At 37.1% G+C, this 16,994-nt stretch overlaps 1 protein-coding gene across 1 annotated transcript in view; it reads left to right on the forward strand.

The window, feature by feature from the left end:
• Nucleotides 1–1,062: 1,062 nt before the first annotated feature.
• ADAM18 (ADAM metallopeptidase domain 18) overlaps nucleotides 1,063–16,994 on the forward strand; it is a 168,758-nt gene continuing 152,826 nt past the window's right edge. Inside the window, exons 1-2 of the mRNA XM_007935064.1 lie at nucleotides 1,063–1,168; nucleotides 1,489–1,565. Of these exons, the coding sequence (XP_007933255.1) occupies nucleotides 1,063–1,168; nucleotides 1,489–1,565 (183 nt within the window). The remainder of the gene's footprint in view (nucleotides 1,169–1,488; nucleotides 1,566–16,994) is intronic.

Genomic DNA, 16,994 nt, shown 5'->3' on the forward strand with positions numbered 1-16,994 from the left:
AGTTGAAAAAAAGGGTTTTTAAATTGTTATCAGGGTCAAGTTTACTTTTCTGACTTTTCCTTATATGGAAAGATAATTATTAAGCCATCAGTGGCATGATTTAAGTTGGAAGGTTATAGTAGTAACAGTTTATATTTTTATCCACCAGCCACTCCTGGGAAGGAAGACAGGTCAATCTACTTTGGTAAGATCAAACAAGTACTGCCATGGAGTGCAACCCAACTCAAAGCTACCCATCCTTGGGTTTCTCAGGCAGTATCACTACAGAAATAGATTGCCCAACCTTCCTTCCAAGGAGTGGCTGGTGGGTTTGAACCACCAGCCTTCTGGTTAGCAGTCAAATGCCTTATGCACTATGCCACCAACTGCCTCAGAAACCCAAGGAGGGGTCACTATGAGTCGGATTGGAGTCCACAGCAGTGAGTTGCTTTTTTTTTTTTTTTTTAATAGTAAAGGAAACACTGACATGAATAAATAGGATATAGGCTATTACCAAGAACCTCACCAGAAATCAGCCTGACAAAGAAAGGCAAATCATGCTTATTTGCCCCATGTCACTATTGAAATGTTTTTAAAAATTTAAACCTCGCAAAAATAAACAAGTTTTGTACTATGTGTATGCTTGTGTCTAGAGTTTTTTCCCCCTGGCTGTGGAAACCACCGAGCCACTCTACATCCCTAATGTCAAGCCAAGCAGGGCTGAAAGGAACAATAGGCCTCAACTCTCCAGAGCCCACGGCTGCAAGCCGTGGTCAAGGCAGTCGCGAGCCTCAGAGCTGACCCAACGGCCTTCATCCTTGGCCGCGCTCTCTGTGGTCTGGCCGAGTCATGTTCTTCCTCCTTGTACTTCTCGCTGAGGTTGGAGGGATACACGCCAGCCTGGGTAGGTTACAGGATCCTTCTCCTTCCTTGTTTTGCCTCAGAGAAGGGCTGGGCTCTTCCGGAGGAACAATTTCATATAGCTGTGTAATCCCCACGCCTCCTTTCCTGAACTGCTGCAGGAGCCTTCATTTATACTCCGGTCCAACATAAGACCAACCTGTGAGTTTAAGATGTTAGCGGATGAATCCATTCTCAGCTTCAGAGACCGGGGTTCATTGGCTGCAGAGATATGAACAAGCTCTCCATGTGTCATCCCATTCTACAGCCAGAGGATTTAGATGGGCCTGTACTCAACTCAATTCACTCCTCAGTTCCTGAGGAAAACAGGTTCCGATGTTGTTTTGAAAACAAACAAAAAAACAAAAAGGAATGGTGCTGTAGAAATGTAATATCACTTTTTCTTTAATCTTAGCTATTTTCACTGTGTCATTGGAAAGCTAATTTAATTAAAGCTGTGTTCTAAAAAGGAAAGCTATTCACATATAAATGAATTTATTTATAGTTTTGATAAGAGCAGTATCCTAGTCATGAGATGAAGGTTATTAACCCATGCTTGACAAAGATGGATTTTGATACAAAGCAAACAAAACAATTTTCTTACTGCAGATTCTGAAAAAATATTCTTGCATGTCACAGTTCCACAGAAGATAAGGTCAAATAAAAGTGAAGATGCAGAGAAGCAGGTAATTGACCGAGAATTTTTATAAATAGTTTAAAATGTTATGGTTGATTCCTTGCCAAAGATCTCTCTTTCTATGTATTGTTATAGCATGGAATTTGTTCCCTTGCAGAGCAAATTATTTTGATCCTTTCTACTTCTCTATTTTTCCCCCTTTTCATTTCCATGTCCTCTTGCGTATTTATTCACAATTTTTAAGAAATAATAAACACATTTAGGCAATCATACTTATAGAAAAAACAATATGATATAAAAGTGACAATGTTCCCGATCAAATATAAATATTTGTTAGAGTTCACTAAATGACAGAGAAATTAGTCTGGAGTAAAATTTGTTGTTGTTGTTATGTGCCGTCGAGGAGTAAAATTTAGACCTGCAATATTTGACTCAAAGTATCATACTTAGTAGAAGTAATTGATCAATTTAAGAAATGAAAACCAGAAAAGGAAATAAAAAATATCACAGTGGTCTGATTATATAGGAAAGGATTACAGCAAAATAAATATAACTGGAAAAAGAAGTTAAAAAAAAGTTCCTACTCACTGTACAGAAAAGTCATTAGGTGTTTGAATACTTTCCTCAACTGATATGATTTTAAAGTTGGTATAGTTGAAATATTTTACATTATACCAAAACTCACAATATAAGGATTAAGAGTTTTATGTGGTAAAAATAGTGGGGAAGTATTTTTCTGGCTAAAGGAAAATTTTTTAAAATGATAGCAATGTAAAACAAAAATCCATTAACTTTATATTGACACACAATAGTGAAATCTAACATGAATATGTTCTACTACTGAACAATTAAAATAAAATATATGTGAGATTATATTTGGAAATCACAGTAAATGATTTTCTTTATAGAGGTCATAAAGTAGTTTCATACACTAATCTCGTTTCGTTCTTTCATCAACCTTCTAAGTTTCTCTGATGGCATAGTGCCTAAGGCATTTGATTGCTAACCAGAAGGTTGGTGGTTTAAACTCACCAGCCACTCCATGGAAGAAAGTCTGGGCAATCTACTTCTCTAAAGATTTACTGCTTAGGAAATTCAAAGGGTTGCTTCAAGTCCGTGTCGACTCAATGGCAGTGAGTTTTTTTTTTTTTTCCTCCCAAGAAAAAAGCTTAAAATTTAAGATATCAAAACTACAAGTGCCAGAACACAGTCTATTCTTTAATTTATAACTTAAATTACACTGCAGTCTTTTGTTGGAAAATTGTTTACAAAAACAATATTTTACTATTTTCTTTTCTGATTTACCATTATACCTTCTCCTTACATAATCACTCTAACCTTCTAATAGCTTACTGCCTGTAGCAAAGCACATAGCAAATTTGTTACAAAAGATGAACTATTTTGTCTACCTTATATACTTCAGTATTTGTCTGCATTTGTGGTATTGATACTGAATCCTTACAACTATCATTAAAGCCATTTTTTTTTTTTCTGTGATAGGGTACTCTTAATGTTCTACTTTTAATTCATAAGCTAGAACTCCTTTTATACCTCTGTCTTTCTTTATCTTCTCCCTTATCACTAAAGATATATTTTTTTTAGACCTATACAGAATTTCTTTCTAAGTAGGCTTATCAGTAGTCATGTCAATCATGATGATAATATATTCCAGGAAAGCAATGGCCTGAACATAAGGACAATACAAGAATTATGTAGGAGCTTTCAAGCACTAACTTTGTAAGTATATCTGTGGAAGCCTTAGTGCCATTGTTGGTCTAATACTGGGAAGCAACTCCATACTGGGGACAGCTGACATCAGCTGAAGTGGATTTAAGTTCTCTTCGTGAAAAAACACCATTGTGATCATAGCCATTCTAGTGAAGTGGTATCTCATTGTGGTTTTTATTTGCAAGTCTGTGGTGGCTAATGACTTTGTTCAACTTTTCATGTGGTTGCTGGTCATTTGTGTGTTCTCTTTGGTAAAATGTCTATTCAAGTCCTTTGCCCATTTTGAAATTGGATTTTATTTGTCTTTTTGTTGTTAAGTTGTTAAAGTTTTCTATGTATGTTGAATATTAGACCCTTATCAGATAAATGATTCCTCAAAATTTTATCCCAATCTATAGGTCATCTCTTCACTTTGTTGAAAAGTCCTCTGATGAACAAAAGTAATTTGTATGAGTACCATTTTTTACTGTTCATGTCTTTGGTGTCATATCTGATAATCCATTTTTTAAAACTATCTACCATAGCCATACTCCTATTCTTTCTTCTAAAAATTTTATTGTTTTAGTTCTCAGAGTTAACTCCATGATCGATTTTAATTAGTTTTGTATATGGTGGAGCATAGTTCTTGCTACATTCTTATGCATGTGGAAATCCAGTTTTCCCAGCACCATTTATGAAAGAGACTGTTTTTTTCTGTGTTAATATCCTTGTCAAAAATCAGTTCACCATAGATTTATTTCTGGGCTCTCAATTTTATACCATTGCTTTATTTAAACCAGGCTGTTTTTATTGCTGTGGCTTTATAGTATACTTTGAATTCAGGAAGTGTGTAAGTCCTACTTTAAACTTGGTCTCTTACTTTTTAACTTAAAAAATTGAAGTCGTCAATGATTTCATTCTACTTGGATCAATAACCAATCAATAATCAACACTCATGGAAGCAGCAATTAAGGAATCAAATAACATATTGCATTAGATAAATCTGCTGCAAAAATACTTCTTTGATATTTTAAGTAGCAAAGATATCACTTTGATGAATAAAATGGACCTGATCCAAGCCATGATATTTTCAATCTCCTCATATGCATGTGAAATCTGGACAATTAAAAAGAAAATCAGAAGAAGAACTGATGCATTATAATTTTGACACTGGTCACAGATATTGAATAGGGATTGCCACAAGAATAAGAATAGATAAATCAGTCTTGGAAGAAATTCAGGTTAAATGCTACTTAGGAGCAGGGTGGTGAGACTTCAGCTCGCTTTATAGACACATCATCAGGAAAAATCAACTGCTAGAAAAAGACATATTTTGTAAATGAGAAGGTCAAAAAAATAGAAGCTCTTAAGAAGATGGATTAACACAATAACCACAAAAATGGACTCAAACATATCAATGATCATGAAGATAGCACAGGCCTGAGCAATGTTTTCTTCCGTGTCACATAAGGTTACTATGAGTCAAAACTGACTATATGGCAACTAATAACAACAACAATTATTGTCTTGCAAACACAGTGGCTGCAACAATGGGCTCAAACACAGCAAAGATTGTGAAGATTGCACAGGACCAGCCAGTGTTTCATTCTGTTTTACAAAGGGTTGCTAGGAGTCAGAGTTAACTTGATGGCACTTAACAACATAGGTCTATCTGGGTTTGTTTAATGTTCTTTGGTTTTTACTTCTGTTTACCTCAAGATTCAATCATCTCCATTGTTTCTGCTCTAGTTCACTTCCTTTTTTTTCTGCTTCCTCACATGTAATGTTATATACCCCTTTGCATTTTCCAGCTCATTGATTGTTTTCTTCAGTGCTAATATTTCTTTTTGTTACTTTATTAAGTTTTCTGTTTCTATTGAGATGCTTATTTTGTCTTATGATCTCCATTAGTTTGGTATTTGTGTGAACTTGTAATCTTTGATCATATTTAATTTTGTTGTTTGAAAGTCTTCTTTTTAAAATTATATGTGCTTTTATGGGAATAATTACTACTTCTTCATGTTGTTCCTTCACTTGTGCCATTTTTCCTTGTTTTCTTGTATGCCTTACAATCTTTTGTTGAAGCTGGGGCATTTGAATAACTTGCTGAGGTAATTCTGAGTTAGCCATTCTTTTCTTCCCATTTTTTTTTTCAGGCTTTTCTTTTTCTTCCTCATTCATTAATTTATTTTCTTTTTCTCCCTCTCAGTTCCCCTACTGGAGATGATAGCCTTATGATTCTTCTAGCACTTAGAGCTTTTTCATATTTCCTGTATAAATTATTAGTCTCCACAAATCTGGGGCAAGAGTTGATCTCCTTTGTCTGATCTAATGCCAGCCAGATATTCTGATGTACTTGTACATTTCCCTTTTCTTTCATTGATATGAGTCTCCATTCTGATTTCAAAGCCCTAAATAGATCATAATACTTTTCATATAGTATATACATTTTGCTTTGGAAATTTATCTCTAGCCCTCATTCTCTTTTTTATCTGAATGTTTCAAGTCTATCAAAGCAGAATGAGAGTTCCTTCTTTTGCTTTACAGCTATGCAATTTAATGGGTCTCTTTTGTTTATGTGGTTTGGAATCAATATGTACTATCCCCTTTTCTTCCCTCCAATTTGCCTGGAGTGGGAATGAGATCAAAGTGATCTTTTCTATTTTAGTCCTAAGATTTCTCAATTTTGCTGTCTGCTTTCTTACTGACATGAGAACTCCAATTCAGTGGGTCCAATTCAGTAAAGCTAAGACTACTGCTGCTCTCCTGCTTTAGCAAGCTCGGCTTACTAATTGCACTTTGTGGTTGCCTGTATATCTCTTTTTGGGGCCGTCTCCCATTCAGATGATGCCATCTCCTCTGAACTGTGGGTTGGACAGGGTGCTTTCCCACTGGGGGTGGGGATTGTCTGACATAGCATTTCATTAGCAAATTCTAAACCTTATTTGCCATTCTCTCCCCCTCTTAAGAAGCTCAGCCCACTAATTTCATTTTATTGTTCTTTGTCCACCTTTCTTCAGAGGCTGCCTCTCATTCAGGAGATATCCACTTCCTCACAGTGAGGTTTGGGGCAGTGAGTGTCCCAGGTGCCAGAGAATAGAAAAAATAGACCTTCCTACCTTCCAGAGTTCCTCGTCTTCTTCATATCACTGTTTGTTACTTTTAGTTTTGGGCTGGATTCAGAGTTCTACATGTATGTTTCCATCTTCTTGTTATTGCTATTTTACTGGCTTGTTTCTTTCTTTTTTTTTTTTTTTTTTTAAATTTTTCCTATTATTGTCACAGGGAAGTTGAGGTGTGTCTCTGGTGATGTTACCATCTTGGGGAGCAGCACCTACTTTGTATAATTTTAATTGTTTTTAATTTCTTACAGTTTGTTTTCTACCCCAGGGTATGGTGTTATTGTTGTTATGTGCCGTCAAGTCAGACTTGACTCAGAACAACCTCTCCTTGGGTTTCCGAGGTAGTATTACTACGGAAGTAGATTGCCCAAACTTTCTTCTGAAGGAGTGGCTAGTGGGTTTGAACCACCAGCCTTCTGGTTAGCAGTCAGGTGCCTTAGGCACTATGCTACCAGAACTCCTTAGGGTATGGTGTATTAGGAGATATTTCCTGAAGTCATTTGAAAAGAATGTGTATTTTTATAAATCGTGGCGTATTCTACGTATGCCAAATAGATCCTATTGGCTGATTGTGCTATTAATAAGTCCAACAGGTTGAATATTTTATGAGTTGTACCTTTTCAGTCATATCTGAAATTTTATCACCAATTTCAAGTTCATACAAATTTTCTATTTTGTTCCAGTGGTTTTATACTTTTACCTTTTCATTTACATATAGGGGTACATTTTAAATTGTGTACGATGTGAAGCCTGTGCTGAGTATTTTGGTTTTGGGTTTTTTGTTTTTGCATATATAATCAGTATTTCTAGCACCATTTTTGAAAAAAACTATCTTTCTCCATTGAATATTCTTTGTATCCTTTTTCAAAAATCAGTTGATTATATTTATGTAGGTCTGCATCTAAGCTCTTTTTTCTGTCCCATTAATCAGTGTGTCTGTTTTTTGACAACACTGTCTTTTTTGTGGTAACTTTAGAGAAAATCTTAAAAATATATAACATGTTCCTCCAAATCTGTTCTTCTTTCTCAGAACTGTGATGATTAATCAAGTCCTTCAATATTCTTTTGTATTTTGTTTTGTTTTTCATGATTTTATGTGAACACCATCTGTCTGTCAGTTTGTCATATTGTGATGACTTGCATATTGCTGTGATGCTGGGAGCTATGCCACTGGTATTTCAAATATCAGCAGAGTCACCCATGTTGGATGGTTTCATCAGAGTTTTCAAACTAAGATTAGGAAGAAAGGCCTGGTCTACTTCTGGGAAAAAAAAAAATAGCCACTGAAAACATTGTCTGATATAGTGCTGGAAGATGAACCCCTCAGATTGGAAGTCATTTAGAATATAATTGGGGAAGAACTGTCACCTCAAAATGTTGTTGTTGTTGTTATGTGCCGTCGAGTTGTACCCAACTTATAGTGACCCCTCCTTGGGTTTCTGAGGCAATATCACTACAGAAGTAGATTGTCCCATCTTCCTTCCAAGGAGTGGCTGGTGGGTTTGAACTGGCAGCCTTCTGGTTAGCAGTCAAGTGCCTTAGGCACTACGCTACCAGAGTTCCCTCACCTCAAAATAGAGTTCACTTTAACGATGTGGATGATATAAAGTATTTGGGACCTTCATTTGTTGATGTTGCACAACTCAAAATGAGAAGAGCTACAAACATCCATTAATAATTGTAATATGGAATATATAAGTATTGTTGTGTTGTTGTTATGGGCCGTTGAGTCAGACCCGACTCATAGCGACCCCTCCTTGGGTTTCCGAGGCAGTATCACTACGGAGGTAGATTGCCCCATCTTCCTTCTGAGGAGTGGCTGGTGGGTTTGAACCACCAGCCTTCTGGTTAGCAGTCAAGTGCCTTAGGCACTATACTACCAGAGCTCCTAATCTAGGAAAATTCAAAGTTGTCAAAAATGAAATTAGTGAGCTGAAATGGATGGGTATTGGCCATTTTGACTCAGACAATTGTATGGTCGACTATGCCAGCGATGACTAATTAAAGACAAATGTCATGGAATCCCTCATAACAAAGACTGTTTCAAGATCCAGCTTGAAGTACAATAATGTCAATTATTATCCTTTTATCCTAATAGCCATATGCCTACAAGGTAGACCAGTTAATACCAATATTATTAAAATTACTCACCAATGACTAAAACCATGATGAAGAAATTAAAGATTTTTACCAACTTCTGCCATCTGAAATTGCCTAAATTTGCAACTAAGAGGCACTGATAATTACAACTGATGGGAATCCAAAAGTTGGAAACAAAGAAGCATTCGTACTTGGAAAACATGGGCTTACTGATATAAGTTACTTTGGAGAGCCCATGATTGAATTTTGCAAGAATGACTTATTCTTTGAAAATAACTTTTTTCAACAACAGACATGGACCTCACCAGATGGAATACACAGAAATGAAATTGGCTACTTCTATGGAAAGAAATGATGACAAAGTCTATATCATCAACCAGAAGAAGGCCAGGGGCCAACTGTACAGCAGACCATCAATTACTCCTTTGCCAGTTGAAGTTGAAGCTGAAGAAAATCCAAACAAGCCCACGAGAGTGAAAAGAGGAACTTGAGTATATCACATCTGAATTTAGAGATAATCTGAGTAATAATTTTGATACATTAAATACCAATGAATGAAGACCAGATGGGTAGTGAGATGACATCTAAGACATCATACATGAAGAACACAAAAGGTCATTAAAAAGACCAGAAAGAAGGGAAAACCAAAAAAGATGCTAGAAGAGACTCTGAACTTGCTCTAGGATGGAGAGTGGCTGAAGCAAATGGAAAAAATGATGGAATGAAAGGTCTGAACAGAATATTTTGGAAGGCAATTTTAGAAGATCAAGTAAATTATTATAATGAATTGTGCAAAGACCTAGAGTTAGAAAATCAAGGCGGAATTACACTTTCAGCATTTTTCAAGCTGAAAGAACTGTAAGAAAATTCTTAGCTTCAAGTTATGATAATTAAGGATTCTATGGGTGAAATATTGAGTGATACAAGAAGCATCAATAAAAGATGCAAGGAATACACAGAGTCATTGTACCAAAAAGAATCAGTGGGCATTCAGCCATTTCAGGAGGTAGCACATGATCAACAACCAATATTATTGAAGGAAGAAGTCCAACCTTCACTGAAGGAATTGTCAAATACAAGGCTCCAAGAATTGAAGGAATGCCCATTGAGGTGTGTTAACAGACATATGCAACACTGGAAGTACTCATTTGTTTATGCCATGAAATTTGGAAGACAGCTTCCTAGTCAATTGACTGGAAATGATCTATATTTGTGCTCATTCCAAGGAAAAGTGATCCAACAGAATGCAGAAATTATCAAACAATATCATTAATATCACACACAAGTAAAATGTTGCTGAAAATAATTTTTTTTAAAAAATGATAGCAGCAGTATTTTGACAGGTAACTTTCAGAAATTCAAGCTAGATTCAGAAGAGGATGTAGAATAGGTGACATCATTGCTGATGTCAGATGGATCTTGGTTGAAAACAAAGAATACCAGAAAGATGTTTATCTGTGTTTTACTGACTATGCAAAAGTATTCGAGTGTGTGGATCATAACAAATTATGGATACCATTGTGAAGAATGGGACTTCCAGAACATTAAACTATGTGCATGAGGAACTTGTACATAGACCAGGAGGCTGTCATTCAGAGAGAACAAGGGGGTACTGCATGGTTTAAGTCAAGAATGTTGTGTGTCAGATTTCTGTCCTTTCACAATACTTATTCAGTCTGTATGCTGAGTAAATAATCCAAAAACTGGACCATATTATAAAGAACATGGTGTCAAGATTGGGAAAAGACTTATTAACAATCTGTGATATGCAATTGACACCCTCTTGCTTGCTGAAAGTGAAGAAGACTTGAAGCACTCATTTATGAAGATCACAGAGTAAAGCCTTCAGTATTAAATACACTTCAACATAAGGGAAACAAAAATCCTCACAACTGGACCAATAAGCAATATCATAATAAGCAGACAAAAGTTTGAAGTTGTCAAAGATTTCATTTTACTTGGATCTGTAATCAATGCTCATGGAAGCAACAGTCAGGAAATCAAATGCCATATGGCATTGGGCAAATCTGCTGCAAAATACCTCTTGAAGTGAAGATCAAAATACCTCTTAAACAGTTGAAGAGTGTTTGAAGGCTAAGATGCACCTGACCCAAGCCCTGGTCTTTTCAAAATCTTATATACATGTGAAAGCTGAATAGTGAATTATTATTTAAATTTAGTGTTGGCCAAAAGTATGGAAAGTACCATAGAATACCAGAGTAACAGACAAATTTGTCTTGGACGAAGTATAGCCAAAACACTCCTTAGAAGGGAGGATGGAAAGACTTCACCTCTTGTACCTTGGTCATGTTGTCAGGAAGGACTAATACCTGGAGAAGGATCAGCACAGTAAAGGAAGACCCTCAACAAGATGTACTAACACAGTGGCTGTGTTAATGGGCCTAAACATGGCAATGGTTGTGAGGATGGCACAGAACCAGGCAATGTTTCTGTTGTACTTGAGGTCACTATGTGTCAAAACAGACTCAATGGCATTTGACATCAACATATGATCAATAGTAAGCATGTATAATGAGAAAGTCTTCATTTCTAGGACTTAAATTCTTTCTCATTGATGTTGAAAGCTCTGGAATGGCTCTGTATTTATTCTTGCAGATCTCCCATTTTTTGAAACATTTTGAATTTCCTTCTTGAAAATTTTCTGAGCTTTGATCTTCAATCTAATTCACTAATTAATGCTTCATAGATAAGAATAATGTACTTAAAAAAAGCTACATTTTTATTTTTGCTATCTATAATGGTTCATTTCCATAATTATTTGTTCTTTTCACTAAGAATTGACTGCTATTCTTTACATGTTATCATGGGTTCTCTGAGAGCTCTAATCCTCATCAGATGTTTTATCCTGGGAGCTTTGTTTTTTGCTTTTTCACAGAATTGAAAATATGCTTGTTGTGAGGTTTAAATATCTTTCAAAAAAAGTAATGTGCTTAAGAAAATTCTGGGTGTGATGGATAAGGTTCTGTGTCAACTTGGGAGGGCTGTGATTCTCAGTGGTTTGGCAGTTATAATGTAATCATCTCCCATGATGACATGTGACATAATGTAATCACTTCCATGATGAGATATGCTGTGAGCAGCAATTTAGTTGAAAGGGAGTTTCCTTGGGGGTGTCAGTTATTTCAAATATAAATAGAAGTTCTGGCAAAGTTCTCTGGCTTTTTTCTCAATCTGGATTCTGCATCTGGTTCATCGTTTTCTGACCTCTGGTTCCTTGGACTTGAACTAGTGGCCAGCCATATTGCCTGCTGATCTTGGAATTATTTTGTCTGTGCACACTATGAGCCAGCCAAATGACATCTTACCTACAGATTTGGGGCAGCCATGGGACTACATGGGTTAGAGGAAGCATCTAGCCTGATGTCTGAACCATGGACTTGGGACTTACCAGTCTCTACAATTGTGTGAGCCATTTCCTTGAGATAAATCCCTATCTATCTATCTATTTATCTATCATCATCTACCTACCTACATATATATGTTCCACTGGTTTTGCTTCTCTATAAAGCCAGCCTAAGGCATTGAGCATATGCTAAGTACTAATTAAGTGTTACATATTTTTAGAAATTATACTCTATGACACCTAATTCCACCACTTGTCTGGTTTGTCAGTCAGTTTGTCATACTTTGGTGGCTTGCATGTTGCTGTGAGGCTGGAGGCTATGCCACCGGTATATCAAATACCAACAGGGTCACCCATGGTTTCAGCGGAGTTTCCGGGCTAACACAGACTCAGAAGAAGGAAGGGGCCATCCACTTCTCAAGGAATTGGCCAGTGAAGATCTTATGAATAGCAGTGAAACATTGTCTGATATATTACTGGAAAACTTTATGAATAGCCTGAAACGTTGTCTGATATAGTACCAGAAGCCCATCTGGTCAGAATGCACTCAAAATATGACTGGAGAAGAGCTACCTTCTCAGAGTGGAGCTGAACTTAATGATGTGGATGGAAAAAGCTTTTGGTACCTTCACTTGCTGATGTGGCAAAACTCAAAATGGGAAGACACAACTCCAAACATCCATTAATAATTGGAACATGAAATTTATGAAATATGAATCCAGGAAAAATGGAAGTTGTCAAGAATAAAATAAAGATTGATATCCTAAGCATTAGTGAGCTGAAATGGACTGTTTTTGGCCATTTTGAATCAGACAACCATATGATCTACTATGCCAGGAATGACAATTTGAAGAGGAATGGTGTGGAATTCATCATCACAAAGGATGTTTCAGGATTTGTCCTGAAGCACAATGTTGTCATTAATAAGATAACATCCATAAGCCTACAAGGAAGACCAGTTAATACTACTGTTGTTGTTATATGCCGTCGAGTCGGCCCCGACTCATAGCAACCCCTCCTTGGGTTTGCGAGGCAGTATCACTACAGAAGTAGGATTGCCCAACCTTCTTTCTAAGGAGTGGCTGGTGGGTTTGAACCGCCAGCCTTCTGGTTAGCAGTCAAGTGCCTTAGGCACTATGCTACCAGAGCTCCTACTACTATTATTCAAATTTATGCACCACCAAAGCTGAAGATGAAGAAATTGAAGATTTTTAGCAACTTCTGCAGTCTGAAGTTGACCAAACATGCAATCAAGATGTGTTGATTATCACTGGTGATTGGAATGCAGAAGTGGAAGTAGATTGCGCAAGGAGTGGCTGGTGGGTTTGAACTGCCCGCCTTCTGATTAGAAGTCAAATGGCTTAGGCACTACGCCACCAGAACTTCTTCATCCATTTCAGGAGGTGGCATACGATCAAGAACCAATGGTATTGAAAGAAGAAGTTGAAGCTCCACTGAAGGAATTGGCAAAGAACAAGGCTCCAGGGATTGACAGAACACCCATTGAGATGTTATAACAAATGGATGCCACACTGAAGGCATTTACTTGTCTATGCCAAGAGATTTGGAAGACAGCTACCCAGCCATATTTGTACCCAATCCAAAGAAAGGTGATCCCACATAATGTGGTAATTATCAAACAATATCATTGATACCACATGCAAGTAACATCTTGCTGAAGATAATTAGAAACTGGTTGCAGCAGTATATTGACAGAAAACTTCCAGAAATGCAAACTGTATCCAGAAGGGGAGGTGACATGAGAGATATCATAGCTGATGTCAGATGGATCTTGCCTAAAGGCAAAGAATACCAGAAAGATATTTACTTGTGTTTTGTTGACTGTGCAAAGGCATTCAAATATGTAGATCATAACAAATTATGGATAACATTGAGAAGAATGGGAATTCCAGAACATTTTATTGTGCTCATCAGAAACTTGTACATAGACCAGGAGACTGTCGTTCAAACAAAACAAGGGAATACCACGTGGTTTAAAATCAGGAAAGGGGTATTCATCATTGTATCCTTTCTCCATACTTATTCAATCTGTATGCTGAACAAATAATCCAAGAAGCTGGACTTTATGAGGAAGAACGTGGCATCAAGATTGGAGGAAGACTCATTAACAACCTGTGACATGCAGATGGCACAACTTTGCCTGCTGCAAGTGAGGATGACTTGATGCACTTACTGATAAAGATTGAAGAGTACAGTCTGCTGTATGGATTACATCTCAACATAAAGAAAACAAAAATCCTCACAACTGGACTAGTAAGCAGCATCACAATAAATGGAGAAAAGATTGAAGTTGTTAAAGATTTCATATTACTGGGTTCCACAGTCAACACCAATGGAAGTAGCAATTAAGACATCAAACAACTATTGCACTGGGAAGATCTGCTGCAAAAGACCTCTTTAAAGTGCTAAAGAGCAAAGATGTCTCCTTGAAGACTAAGGTGCACCTAACCCAAGCTGTGGTATTTTCAATTGCCTCATATGCACATGAGAGCTGGACAATGAACAAGGAAGACCGAAGACTTGATGCTTTTGAGTTGTGCTGTTGGCAAAGAATACTGAAAGTACCATGGACTGCCAGAAAAATGAACAAATATGTCCCGAAAGAAGTGCAGGAAGAATGTTCTTTGGAAGTGAGAATGGCCAGACTTCGTCTCACTTACTTTGGTCATGTCAGAAGGGACTGTTCCCTGGAGAAGGATATCATGCTTTGTAAAGTGCCAGGTTAGTAAAGAAAAGGAAGGCCCTCAACGAGACATATTGACACAGTGTGTACAATGATGGGCTTAGGTATAGCAAGTATTGTGAGGCTGGCACAAGACTGAGTAGTGTGTTGTTCTGTTGTACATAGGATTGCTATGAGTTGGAGCTGACTCGACGTCACCTAACAACAACTAACATGACACCTAATCATTGATCCTTGGGTATAATATCCTCTCTTAATTCTCTAGGTATATTAAATATACTTATAAGTTTTATACTCATTTTATTTATACATTTATTTTAAGCTTAATGCTCTGTTTTACTTTCTCACATATTGTTCTGTCAGGAATAATTTTATTTATGTAATGTCATTTGTTTAATTCATTACCTACATATATATGTTCCACTGGTTTTGCTTCTCTATAAAGCCAGCCTAGGGCATTGAGCATATTTAATTAATTATATTTTCTTCATTTTGTAGACTACTGAGAAATTCAATGTATTTTTTTGTGTGTGCTTGCTATTATAGTTGATATTCTCTCAGACCTTATGATTCCTCTCTTTTTCATTCACTTTAGGATAATGCATGAGATCTGTGTTAGTATCTTATAATATTGTCAACAAGTATGCCAAGAACAAGGTTTACATAAACTCTGAGTCATTAGGCAGCTAGTCTACTTGTACTTTCTGTTTTTTTTTTTTTTCCCAGTCATAGCAGCATTGCCTTGTTTCTCTCTCCCACACTCTCAGACCCTATTTCTCCTTAAAAACAAGAGATTGCTCTTAAAATTGTCTTAAATTGAAATAAAATTGTGGATTTGTTACTCAACTTGTATTGCAATAATCACTTCCTGTTACTAAATGTCTTTAAGAATTATTTTTCTCAATGCTTGATATATTAACCTACTGTCACCTAATCAATACCAACTTATAGTGACGCTTTAGGACAAAGTTGAACTGCTCTGTAGGATTTTCAAAGCTATAAATCTTTATGAATGCAGATGGCCATATCTTTCTCCCATCGAGCGGCTGGTGGGTTTGAACCACCAACCTATTGGTTAGCAGCCTAATTCTTTAACCAGTATGCCACCAGTATTATATCTGTTGTAGCATTTCTCTCTGGCTTCTTGTCTATTTTCAATCTTCTAAGTTCTTTTTCCTCATTAGTTTTATATATGTGCAAAGTGGCTCCTATTATGCATGGGACTTTCTGTATATGTTTCTGTAAATTTGTTCTTGTTTTATTTTAAAACTAAAAAAGGGGGGAAAAAAAAAAGAAACCACTGTTGAGTTGATTCTAACTCAAAGTGACCCTAGAGGATAGAGTAGAACTGCCTGATAGGATTTTCAGGCTTGTAAATCTTTATGGAAGCAGGCTGCTTCATCTTTCTCCTGCAGAGCATCTGGTATGTTTGAGCCGCTGACCTTTTGGTTGCTTTTGGTTACTAGCTGAATACTTTAACTGTTAGGCAGAAACATGGCTGGCCAGGTGGGTGAATGATTGAGCCGGAGGGCATTATAAGAACTGGTCAAGCAAGGAGGCATCTGACCAGAGCCCATACCAAACCCCAGCACATAGCCCTTGCTTACGAAAGACCCCAGCACCTGACTCTTACGAAAGCCCCCAACCATTTCCTGCCCACCATGTTAATGAAGTGCTTCAACTCTGCTTCCTACCCCCATGCTAATAGGGTACTTTAACCTTATTGGTCCCTGTAACACATACTCTGCTCTCACTCTGGTCCTCCAAGAACCAGGAAGAAAATCACTATAAAAAACCCTTTCTTTCACCTGGGCAATGCGACTTCTCTGGCCCCTCTCAGGGACCCGTGAACCTCGCCCGGGCCCCTCTCGGGGACCCGTAAACCTCTCCCGGGAGCACAGAATAAAAACTTCTCTTTAACCCCACTTTTGCGTGTCCTCCTCTCCTTACTGAGACCTTCCATTAACCACATTTCCTCCAGAACTCCTAGTATTTTACATTGTGCAGTGTGAAATGTTTGGGTACCACCATGTCTCATTTATCTAAACTGTAAGATGTATGTTTTCTAACAGAGGCCTGTGATACATAGTTTTAAGCATGCTAAAACTATATTTTTTTCAAAATGTTGTCTTTGTTTTATTCTTTAAAACACTACCCTTATATATTAAATTCATTGTACTGGTCCTGATAAATGGGAGCTCTGGTGCTTAAGGCACTTGACTGCTAACCAGAAGACTGGCAGTTCAACCCACCACTCCTCGGTAGGAAGTTTGGGTAATCTACTTCCATAGAGATACCGCCTCGGAAACCCAAGGGAGGGGTTGCTGTGAGTTGAATAGACTCAATGGCAGTGAGCTTGGTTTTGGTTTTGGTTTTAACAGTAATTATAAATTCTTATTACTTAGGACATCAAATACTGATGAATATGTTCATGCTTTTCTTTAATGGACTGAGTGCCTGTTTTCTTCAAAACTGGGTAAA

The sequence above is a fragment of the Orycteropus afer genome, unplaced genomic scaffold (assembly GCF_000298275.1).
Source record: "Orycteropus afer afer isolate SDZICR_OR568_19922 unplaced genomic scaffold, OryAfe1.0 scaffold00024, whole genome shotgun sequence".
In the NCBI taxonomy this organism is placed as follows: domain Eukaryota; kingdom Metazoa; phylum Chordata; class Mammalia; order Tubulidentata; family Orycteropodidae; genus Orycteropus; species Orycteropus afer.